Source organism: Anastrepha obliqua, chromosome 5, assembly GCF_027943255.1.
Source record: "Anastrepha obliqua isolate idAnaObli1 chromosome 5, idAnaObli1_1.0, whole genome shotgun sequence".
NCBI classification, from domain to species: domain Eukaryota; kingdom Metazoa; phylum Arthropoda; class Insecta; order Diptera; family Tephritidae; genus Anastrepha; species Anastrepha obliqua.
In genome coordinates this window covers 55,965,516-55,977,098 of record NC_072896.1, presented here as the reverse complement: position 1 = coordinate 55,977,098, position 11,583 = coordinate 55,965,516, and the positions used below count along the sequence as shown (strand labels likewise).

The 11,583-nt window shown below is 36.1% G+C and overlaps 1 protein-coding gene across 9 annotated transcripts; it reads left to right on the top strand.

The window, feature by feature from the left end:
- Positions 1 to 223: 223 nt before the first annotated feature.
- On the top strand, positions 224 to 10,148 carry LOC129249319 (profilin). Of its 9 annotated transcripts, none has more exons than XM_054889062.1 (5): positions 224 to 318; positions 1,243 to 1,321; positions 1,412 to 1,554; positions 5,948 to 6,119; positions 9,919 to 10,148. In XM_054889062.1, exons 3-5 carry the CDS (start codon positions 1,444 to 1,446, stop codon positions 10,014 to 10,016), a joined length of 381 nt encoding a protein of 126 aa, XP_054745037.1. In that variant the 5' UTR covers positions 224 to 318; positions 1,243 to 1,321; positions 1,412 to 1,443; the 3' UTR covers positions 10,017 to 10,148. The 9 variants fall into 9 exon arrangements, with proteins under 9 accessions (XP_054745037.1, XP_054745038.1, XP_054745032.1 ...); XM_054889063.1 differs by having other exon boundaries at positions 1,409 to 1,554; XM_054889065.1 differs by lacking the exon at positions 224 to 318 and adding an exon at positions 394 to 486 and having other exon boundaries at positions 1,409 to 1,554.
- The last annotated feature ends 1,435 nt before the right edge of the window (positions 10,149 to 11,583 follow it).

Below are 11,583 nucleotides of genomic sequence, written 5' to 3'. Positions count from 1 at the left end.
TCATTTTATAATTTTTTAAATTTAAAAATCACAAATTTTTAAACCGCAATATTCACCAAAGCATTCACTAAATATTCACAAATACGTAAGTTGTAAACAAAGATTCTAGACTGACGTCACTCAATTGTGAAATTTATTTAGAACAAAGTAGCGGTTTTCAGAAAGCACCACCTTCTGTATTCTGTACAGGGTGGGACTGCCGGGAATATTGTAATGCAACACTGTTTGCCGATTCGGCATTGCCGACGTCAAAATAAAACCGAAGTTTCGCGGAAGAGTAGAAATCATTTGCCATCGAACAGGCTGCAGTGTGTTAAAGTGAGTTTTCCATATTTTTCTCACATTTGTTTTACATATTTGGTAAATGAAGTGAACAGCTAAATGTGCATCATCTATTTGCATTATAAATCGTGAACATAATTCTAAAGTTATTTCGTGCAAAAGTTTAAAGTGAATGTGGATACACATATATATATTTGGTTAGCGGTCAGTTAATAAAGTAACTGAATGAGCTCGTAATAATGAAATAAGTTGTTAGTCACAAAAGCCATAAATGTTTAGATGACTTGTGCAGTTTATATATTGGCGAGATTAGTAAATCTAAAATTTCCAAACTAAAAATACTCATTGATTTGTCAACTTGTATTTCGAGGGGAGCGCGGAGCTTGAGAAAATCTGCGCTATGCTGACTCACCAAATGTGCTGATTTCCGCTCACTCATTTCCATTCGTGGATAGAATTGAGTCGAGTGAAACGATGACGACGACACTTCGGTCGTTAGTTGTCGGCTGTCCGCAACGATGGCGGCGGCATTAAATCTGAAAATTTTCATTGGCTTTTGTTAGTGTTCACGCGTCGGAAGGTTGCATTTGGTTAGAGCCTGAAAAGGCTGGAATTCAGAAAAACGCAGACTGGTTTTTAAACTGCAGGTTGTCCAAAAATTATTTTATAATTAGAGTCCTATTAAGCCTACATAGTTTTTGAAACGCAACTGTAAAGAAGCTCCCTCGAATTCATATATTAGTACACTTTTTTTGCATATTGTATATTTTTTGTTTTTTGATATTTGGAAAAATTTGCGCTTGCGATTCAGCATTTATAAATAGTGTGCCCTTTATATATGTGATTCATACCGCACCGTATTAGCATTTATATAAAAATATTTTTTCCATTTATGGATATACGTATATGTATATGTACATTAATATATTTTTGGGATAATGGAAATTTTCTATTTTACAGGTAGAGATTAAATATAGAGCAGAAGTGCTGCTGCAGGTAAGGTGAAAATTGGAATCCGAGTTGTCTGAGAAATTTTGCAGTAAGTTTGTATCCGACCACACATTCTGGATCCAGTTTTTTTTCTTGCAAATAACGTGACGAAAACCACCTTTTTTTGCATCAAAAGCAGATAATACTACAGTCGACAACAAATATACCAAAATGAGCTGGCAAGATTATGTGGATAACCAGCTTCTGGCCTCTCACTGTGTAACAAAAGCTTGCATTGCTGGACATGATGGTAACATCTGGGCCCAATCCAAGGGATTTGAGGTAAGTTTCAATACAAAATATTTAAAATTTAAAATTTTGACTTGAAGGGTGTGACCGGACGTAAAATGTACCGACTGTTGGCTAAAAAACAGGGTGTTAAATATTGAGACGAAAATCAATTTACTTATATACACACCGAGTATTTAAGCATATCTGAGTAACAGCTAGTTGGATAAAACACCCTTGTTGAATTTATTTTTTGCTCCTTACACATACATTTACCCGTATGTGTGCACATACATATATGTATAACATTTTTATATGGAAGAATGGACATATTTGCCTCCTAGTGCCGTCAATTTATAGCGATACGACTTTATATGCCGTTTAATAATTTATGAAATACACTATGCGTGTTGAGTATTTACAGAATTTTTTTTGGTTTATATTGGCTTTGAAAACACGAGTGGTTTAAATATATTGAGAGCTAAAATACATTTGAAGGCAAAAATACTAGTAGAATATACTTATGTGTGTATTTGCAAATAGCACAAATGACAAATATTTGGTACTTCGTTTTTGCTCCAATGCTTATACTCTATATGGTCATCTGATATTCGTTCGCTATCTATGATTTCGTTTTAAGTTCGTTTCCCTCGATGAGTTTTTTTATCGTTTCATTTTACCGGCTTTCATGGTTTCTCAGTAAGTTGATAATTTCATTTCTTTGTAAGTTTGTATGCTATGAATTCGCCTTGTTTGTATGCGTTCCTGCGATATGATAAAAAAGGAACCACATATGTATATCATGCGTTTAAATGTTATCTTTGAGTATTGGGCGTTATCAATTATATTTAAGATCCGCTTTCATATTTTGCAAGTTTAAGGCGAATAGTTCTCTTGAGCTGACATCAGTATTGTCAGGACTAAGAGAAATTTGTATACACTTGAGATTAGAACAGTCCACATTAGTTTTATTAAACTTAATGAACCTACATTTTCTTTAACAACAGAGTTTATCTGTAAAATTTTTTTAAAATCATAACAAATTTGGAGGTCAGCGCACGATGTATATAATACAGCGTGAATACTTAATCGAAACACAATATAGAAATATATTACATTATAATTTTTATATATAGTTAAAACTAGTCGGGCGACATTGATTACCGTCCAAGTCATCAGAATTCAAGTCATTCATACTCATGTGTGCACATCCATGCATATACACACATATATGCATATGTATCTACAAACACTTCTTTATATTCGCTTTGTTTCATTCCATGCGCTTGATGGCCGGTGTATGTACTCAGTTATTCTCTTTCGTATTTGCTTTCGCGCTTTGTTTCCTTTGTTATCCGGTTCTTAGTAAAGAAGTTTTGCGACCGGCACTTAATCATTCGGTGACACTCCCTTTTCCTTTCGCTTTTGTCTGTAGCATGCACATTTGTAATCCTATTTTCCGAACTGCTTTTTCGCTGTTTTGTCGAATATCTATATATTATAAGAATGCTCTGCTCCCACCACATATGATTCATCTCGAAATGTAACAATGCACAGATAAAAATACAGCTTAATTTTTCTAGTATTTGATGGAGAAAATTAGACATTGAAGAGTGGACCACTTCAGTACCAAACTTTTTTTTTTTAGGTTTCACGAATGTCAATTATGATGACAGACTTAGTTGCTTATTTTAGTGCCTAGTGCCCTATTAGTGCTTTTTTCTGGACTCGGATGCATGTATTTCTCATAAAATCATGAAGTAGATATTTAAAGCTGTGATTTTGCAATAATTCACAAACTTGAATTCGCAAAAATGGAGTTAGGGCATATAAAGGACTCGGCTGGTCTGAATCCATTGACATACCCACATGCATTTGTTCAGCGCGTTGAAAAGCATGAGAAAATATATTTTGTAATTATTTTGTGTTATAGCTTGTGCATTTTGAATGCATATAGGCAAATTTTGGGTATGGCTTAGTTAATTACCCGATGATTTCGGGTGGCTTGATCCAACCAATTTTAAAATGCATATTTTTGAAAATTTCGGTTTCAACAAGAATTGCTGCCAAACATCTGAAAAACACTATAGAAGATAATTCATGAATAAAAAGTGCTATGGTTTATATAGGTGTATTTTATGTATACATATGTATATGTATAATATTACATAATATATATATATTAATATTTAAATTTCCTGTTTGTTGTCTATATGTGTATATGATAGTCTATATATCTATATATGTTCTTAATTCTGCCGTAAGTTCTGTTACAAGTTAAATCCGTTATAGATATGAAATTATAATTCTTTTTTTAATGAAGTTAGTTTTATTTAATCATGTAAATATTAAAAAAAAAAATTCATTCGAAATGGCCACCATTTGCTTTAACACAAGTCTCCGAACGATTAGGCCATTTAGCTATTGCATCACGCACGGTTTCCATGGATATAGACGTCGCTGCCCGAACCACAGATTGTTTGAGACTCTCCAAATTTCTGTGAGATCTTCGACAGGCCATGTTCTCCAATTCTGACCACAAACTGGACAATGTGGACGCCCACTTCTTTTTCTGTCTGTCACTTCAAATGTTTGGAAAAAACTATTGATTGTGCGGTAAACAAACATCCCATCATGCCCATTAGAAAGAGCAAGGCCACCAGTATAACTGCAGCACAACGGCGTTGCATTGAGTCAACAAGTTTTTGGAATCTTTCCATCGAAATCGACTCCCATGCGCTCTTTACAGCTTCCCATAGTTGCGTATTAGATGTTGGCTTGCGTTGGGCTACTGCCTCCTTGACATTAACCCACAAATTTTCAATGCGGCGACTGTGGCGTCCATTAAATTATGTTGACTTGACTCTCCTCAAACCATCTTTTAGCAACTTTGCACGTGTGTTTGGGGTCGTTGTCTTGCTGGAACGTCCAAACAAGCGGCATTTCGTCTCTGGCATATGGCAGCATGATGTCCTTGAGTATATCGACATATGAAGCGCCAGTCATCATTTTCTTAACCCAATGAATAGGTCCCGCGCCTAGCCAAGAAAAGCATGCCCAGACCATAATGCTAGAACCACTATGCTTTATTGTTTTTGGGGTATACTTTGGCTGGGTATTCAGTGTTAGGTGGTCGTCTTACATATTGGCGCGATCCTTTTGCACCATACAAGACAATCTTCGACTCGTTCCCATAAAATGTTGCGCCATTTGGTCGAAGGCCAATTTATATGTTCTTTGGCGAATCGAAGTCTCTTTTCTACAATGGAACTGTGGGCACCCAGGTCGTGCTCCCGCAAACGCAAACGAACTGTCTCAAATCTCGAAGACACTTTTAAGGCATCTTTTATCTCAGTAGCAGCCGCAAACGGAAACTGCTTTGAGTATCTGACCATAGACTTAACTTCTCTTGCCGACATTGCTAGCTTTCTTCCACGCTTTTTGCCACTTGGTTTGTACTTGATGGCATTACGTACCATTGTTTGTGAGCAACCAATGATATTTTGCACTTCCACATAAGTTTTTCCGTCAGTAATCAATTTTTTTAGGAGGGCGCGCTTCTCGGGTGTGCAATTTTTCCTTCTGGACATTACTGAATGAGGAATAATAAAAATTTGGCAATTAGCTACAGAATATCAATTAAACAAACTTATCCCACCGTTTTTGTTTTAAATTTTCACAAAGATAGTCGCGATAATAATAATTTTTCAGCACTTTTTCACGCACTACTAAGATTTTGACTGACAAAAAAGTAAAAAAAAAAGGAAAAATTAAGGAAACCAACAAGTTAAGTTTTACAAGTGATTGCATAACTTGAAGTCGACTTCTTAATCTAACGGATTTTACAGTGGGTGGCGAAAAATTGTGATAAAAAAAACGTGGCCACTCAAATATAGTGAGCACTACTAAGGTTCTGACCGCAACTGTATATGTGATATAAGCCTTAGCGCTCTGATTTCTGTTATAACGGGGCAGTGTTTATGCTCAGTGCTCAGACTAGTCCTGGCATAACTTTTGCAGACTTTGTCTGAAGGCAGCAAAGGAAAAGACGACCCCACACAACAGTCGACTCTACGTAACTGGAACTACCCAGATTCATATCCGGCCAGGGACTACCACTTTAGCAGAATTGGCAATGTTACGGGAATGTTTATGCTGCTGCAAAAATGACCCTCGCACCTGTGCCAGTTCCTGCTTTATCCAGACGAAAATTCACCACTTTAGGTAGAAAATTCGTTAATGAGTTAAGATTTCAGCTTTAGAAATCAAGGATCTTCTAAACATTTTTTTGAAATTTTCTCCTTGGTTTAAGGGAGATCAGGATAAGTTCCCAATGCGATATGACAATGGGCTATGTGCCTGAGCGTGTCTCTTACTGAACAACCGCTAGAACCTGATTTAATATATGTATTTGTATGTATTTCATGATTTTATTCTTCATTTTCAGGTTACAAAAGAAGAGTTGGCGAAATTAATCGCTGGATTCGATCAGCAAGACCTGCTTACTAGCAATGGTGTCACATTAGCGGGCCAAAGGTACATCTACCTTTCTGGTACAGATCGCGTCGTCCGTGCAAAACTAGGACGCAGCGGAGTGCATTGCATGAAAACTACACAAGGTATGAATATATCCATTAGTTATATTCAAAGGTACTTTTACCACCTACCCTACTTTAGGAAACAGACATATATGTATAAGTGTGTATGCTACAGTATTAAGACAAGACAAAATATGTATATATTAGAATAGAATAGATTTTAAGCGCTGGTATAATTTTACTTAAAAAATTAAAGCGCTGAAATAGTATAGTTGTTAAAACTTTATTTGTTACAAAAACATGAAATATGTAAGAGGTGACATTTTTGCGAGATAAGCAATTATTAGTTCGGTTTCCATTTATAGGACAAGATCAATCAATCATTTGTTAATATGCCGCTTATTTTAAATCATACGTGTTTTTGCAGTCAGAAATTTGCTATGAAAGATGGAGTTCTGGATCTGATGTACTATAAATTAAAATTTTTCAACTACCTATTAGGGCATACATCAGAACATCCACAAATAAACGAAAGATGAAGGAATTTACTATATTATTCTTTAAAGTCCGGTGACCATCTACCCTTTTAGGGTAATCGTAGACTAAAAACAGAATATTTTTCCTGTTCACTGCATTCATTCTAATGCGCTAATGAACGCAGTAAACGTCAGCTGGTGAACGACGGCGGTGGGTGTGGTTGCGACAAAAGAACTAAAACTTTGAACATATGTTTGTCACGTTGTACTTAAATAAAAAAAAAATAGTTGACTTCATTTATTGCATTAAAAAATACGTCAGCACCCCTCGTGAAGATTTGAAAAAGCGTTAAGTAAAAATATAGTAGGTAGGTAGGTAGGTAAGATGGCAAGAGTACCCCAGGTACGCTACAAGTAGAACTTACGTGCCGTTTTGATACCATAAAGAAAAATATAGTATAAAAGCTAAAATTTGGTGAAATAATAGGCAAACTGTATTAGTTTTATAAAGAAATAATTGACTTAATTTTCACCGGTCTTCAACTGTCGATGAAAAGACACAGATAGTGACTTTTCCAATGAAATGTATCCATTTTTTTTAAACGCCTAAGGTCAACAAATTCAACTTGATGAATAAAATTTGCCTTTAATAATATATGTGTGTATTTATGAAGGATGTATTTTATCGAAATAAAGTTATTAATGCCATTATTATAAAAAAAGGATGCGACAGTTATAATTTTACACTCTATGTACGTTATATATAATATGTATTAGGCATCTTCTTTTCGCCAAGCGTTATCAAGTGGCGAATAGATGAAGCAACATATATTGGCGACGTGGGAATAGGGCTACCTTAAATTACATGTGTTTGTACGACAGTAAGTTATACCAGTCTGATGACCGTACTCGGTAACGGCGAATCTTGCTCGATACCTTTGTTGTTGCTTTCGCATGCAAATTTTTCGTTAAGTTAATCGAGCATAGATATAGTGAGCGGGGAAATAGCGAATAGAAGATGCCTATTATTAAATATGTTTTATGCTTTAAAAATAATTCACGCGCTTTTATTGCTTGCCTGCCCATTTTATTCAACACTGTGAATCCCAGTACTATAATGTCTAAATTATTTCCAAAAGGTTTTTCTTTAAGCGTGATATTATTACTTTTGCAAAATTACAATTAAATTTTGAATATAGCATTCAAATGGTCTTCGCTGCTTCCCTGGTACAACTAATATAAATTGTATCGTATGCCGTAATAAATAGTACGTTGGTGGATATTGGCACTTAAAGCATAAAGAAAATCTGGCTTACTCATGTATACCATTGACTTCAAATAACCTGCCAAGAAGTAGTCCAATGGTATTAAACCACAACTCTTTCGAGTGGCAAAACTTTTCCCACAATAATTGTTTTGCGTGCTATGTGGCATGTTACCTGTCTTGTTGAAACCATATGTTGTCAAGGTCAACTTCTCCCAATTTCGGCCATTTTTTCATTGACAGAGACGGTGTCATCAGCTTTTTGGAATAGCGGCCCCAGGGATGTGAATATTACGCCATAAACTGACAAAAGTTCACTAAAAGTTTTTGGTTACAATAACCGTGACATATTTATGCTATATAGATAAAAAATGGAGAAAAAGTTTTTTCTTATAGCGGTCGCCCCTCGGCAGGCAAACAACCGAGTGTATTTCTGCCATGAAAAAGCTCCTCATAAAAAAATATCTGCCGTTCGGAGTCGGCTTAAAACTGTAGGTCCCTCCATTTATGGAACAATATCAAGACGCACACCATAAATAGGAGGTGGAGCTCGGCCAAACACCCAGAAAGGGTGTTTATTATTATTATTATTTATTAAACATAGTATTAAATACAGTGCTTAATATCTAAAGAAATAGAGTACAAGCAACTTAGGCCATCGACTTTTTAGCTTAATGTCAAGTAGTACATAGACACATACATACTATGAAGTACGTGAAATATAAAGATAATTATAACTAAAATTATACGTTACATACATTATTACAAAATTTCATATACTTAAATTGCTTTCTTGGATGAAATTATATATGCTTAAAATGTTTCGCGATGTAACCTATTTTAGAGTAGACGCTGGGTTCGCCGAGCCAAAGTGTTTTTTCCTTAATCTCTCCAAAATTAAGCATTCATTGAGCAAATGCTCCGCTGATGCTAATCTGGAGCAGAAAGGACAGGAAGCAGGAGAACCTCCAGTGAGCAAATGCTGATGCGTTACGTTGGTGTGGCCAATCCTCAGGCGGGTAAAAATTGTTGATTGGTGACGGGTGGTATTACTAGGTTAAACTACCTTACTACGATCTGGGTTGGTACTTTTATATTTGTGAAGAAAACTGCGCCACTCTATGTCCCATTTTGAATTTATATGGAGCTCTATGTATTTCTTCAGGTCTTTTTTATCTAAAGACGCAAACTGGAAGGTCGGTGCTGCTTCAAAATAACTTGCCGTATGATCGGCAAACTCATTTCCAGTTATACCAGAACGACCAGGCACCCATTATTTCTGTATTTGCTGCACATGTCACGTATTTGAGAAACTGCTGTGGTGAAATTGTAAACGTTTCTGACTGCTTTCAAGCAGGAGAAGCTATCAGAACAAACGATAAACCTCCCTTTGATTTTAATAGCTTTGTAAATTGCGAATGTTTCAGAACTAAATACGGACGATACGGATATTGTTTTTCCATGCTCAGTAACGACTGCAAATGATGTATTATTTCGTTTTGAGACGTCTGTGTATATTGCTGTGTAATTAAGGGATTTGTATTTATTTATGAGCTCCAAAAATCTTTGCTGGTATACCAGTATACTAGTATTTGACTTTTTTAAGTTGTGCAGAGATGTGTCAATAGTATTATCATTCAGCAACCATACAGGTAGGTTATTAATTGAGGGACATCTTTTAGGAGGAAAAATTCCAAGATTGTTTGCGTATGCAACACATCGTCACAGAGTGGAGTTGAGTTTAAAAGAACGTTTGTGGCGAGAAGCTGCAACCAGGTTTTTGTGAATATCCCTGTTAGTTGAGTTAAATAATTTTGGAATGAGCTGCATAGTAGATTCGTATACCCTCTCTCTTATTGCAGGGAATCCGCTTTCACCCAGGTTGCATAATATTGGAGATGTTGGAAACGCATTAATATATATAAATAAAAAGTCGAAATTTGTGTGTATTTTTTGTGGAAAGTGCTGTTTAATTTCGATTAAGCAACATTTTAGTCGTGAGCGCTTTTAAATGAAAAGATACTTGCAAATCATTTTGTTTATGCTCAAACCATTTTTTAACATTTTCTCATATTAGAATATCTTCGTATATTTTCTTTTTATAATAAACATATATTTTTTGTTTTCTTTTCTCTTTTAGCCGTGATCGTTTCCATCTATGAGGATCCAGTTCAGCCTCAACAAGCCGCATCTGTTGTAGAGAAGCTTGGAGATTATCTGATTACTTGCGGGTACTAGAAATAATCCATAATAATAAAAGTAATAATATAATAATTATAATAAAAACATTAAAGCCGTAACAAATATCTTCTATAAAATCTATTTTGGAATAATTTCATATGAAAAAATAAAGTCAAAGTAACAAAAACACTCAGATTTTCCAATTATTTTAAATATGTACCAGAAACGACGATGTGCGGAAATTGTCTATAACTCTTAAACGTGATACAGCAACGAAACTATAAATGCTTAAACACGTCGTTAATCTGGACCTAATTTGAAAAATATTTGCTTTTACTCAACTCTTCAAGTTTACTTTATAGAGATATTGTTTTTTACCAATAAAGATATAGTAAATTTAAATATAATATACGCTTTTTCTCGGAGTTTTTCCCAAGAATTTTCAAGCAAGTTGCAGCTATTTTTAAGGTGCATTTATTTAGTTTTTTGGCAACTCTTATTTGTGGTTAGTTTTCTTTTTAATATTTTGGCAATTTGTTGGTACCTCAAATATTTCCAAAAAACAAAAATTTTGTTTTGTTTAACTTAAGTACCCTAAATCTCTTCGCCTGCAATGGATGGTGGTTGGACTCCGATGACGGAATTCGGGGGTGGGAGTTTAAAACAGTTTGGCCTTGGATCTCGTCAGTATAGTCGAAGAGCTATCTTCCGAATCGCCTGGGAGGTGGCTCAGCCTCCAGCAAATACCTACAGAGGAGGTTCCCACGGTAGAAACCCAGCAGGAATTGCTCGCTAAGCAACTTACTATACTCGTTAATCGTTGTGCAGATATTGCAGTATTCTGATAGGCCCGAAGCTTTCTCCATTGCGAATAACTAGTGCTAGGTGACCAGACGGGCGCAGCTTAATCCAGAACTGACAGGAAAATCGGTCGTCAGTAACATTTTTGTCTTTACCCCAAGTGCTACCGGCTAGCGCTTTGAAAACCTACTTGTTGTTTTGGACCTTAGTGGCTAATGCGGTTGTATGTGCCGAGAAGGTGATCCCTAAAATTATGGGGTTTTAGTTATGTTATCGACTTTCACCTTTAACTGCAGTTTTGCCTCCTTCGTCCAGGTGGGAACGAGGGTCGCTGTGGATTTAGTGGGTGAAAGCTGGAAATTCCTCGCAGTGAAAAAGCAAGAAAGGCTTGCGAGATAAAGGTTCACTGGAACACAAGTCTTCGATATTATTGCCGAACGTCATTATCGAACATCATCAGCATAGAAGACAGTCAATTTTCCTTTGATGGAGGGGGAAGCCTCGTGATATAGAAGTTAAAAAGAAAGGGCGAAAAGACACCAACCTGTGTCAGACCTTGCTTTATCCTCTTCGGGCCAGGTGAGAGGTTCGACTGTTGAATAGCTGCGGTCCAAGAAACCAAGCTGCACGCTAGTTGTTCTCTGATAACCAGGGATGGCTATAACGTGCACAGAAAATATTGCGAGCGAGACAACGGTGGCATCGACTGCAGGGAAAGCACCTTAGAATGTCAAGGCATATCTGTCCGGTCAGGCGATGCCGAGCTCGGAATTTATACCTAGTATATGGTATATATATCCTCCGCAGTGATGGTAAATGTAGG

Excerpts from the sequence above, each read along its gene's own strand:
- LOC129249319 (XM_054889062.1), top strand. The coding sequence starts at position 1,444 with ATGAGCTGGCAAGATTATGTGGATAACCAGCTTCTGGCCTCTCACTGT. Across the intron at positions 1,555-5,947 it reads CCCAATCCAAGGGATTTGAG|GTTACAAAAGAAGAGTTGGC; the intron begins GTAAGTTTCAAT and ends CTTCATTTTCAG. Across the intron at positions 6,120-9,918 it reads TTGCATGAAAACTACACAAG|CCGTGATCGTTTCCATCTAT; the intron begins GTATGAATATAT and ends TTTCTCTTTTAG.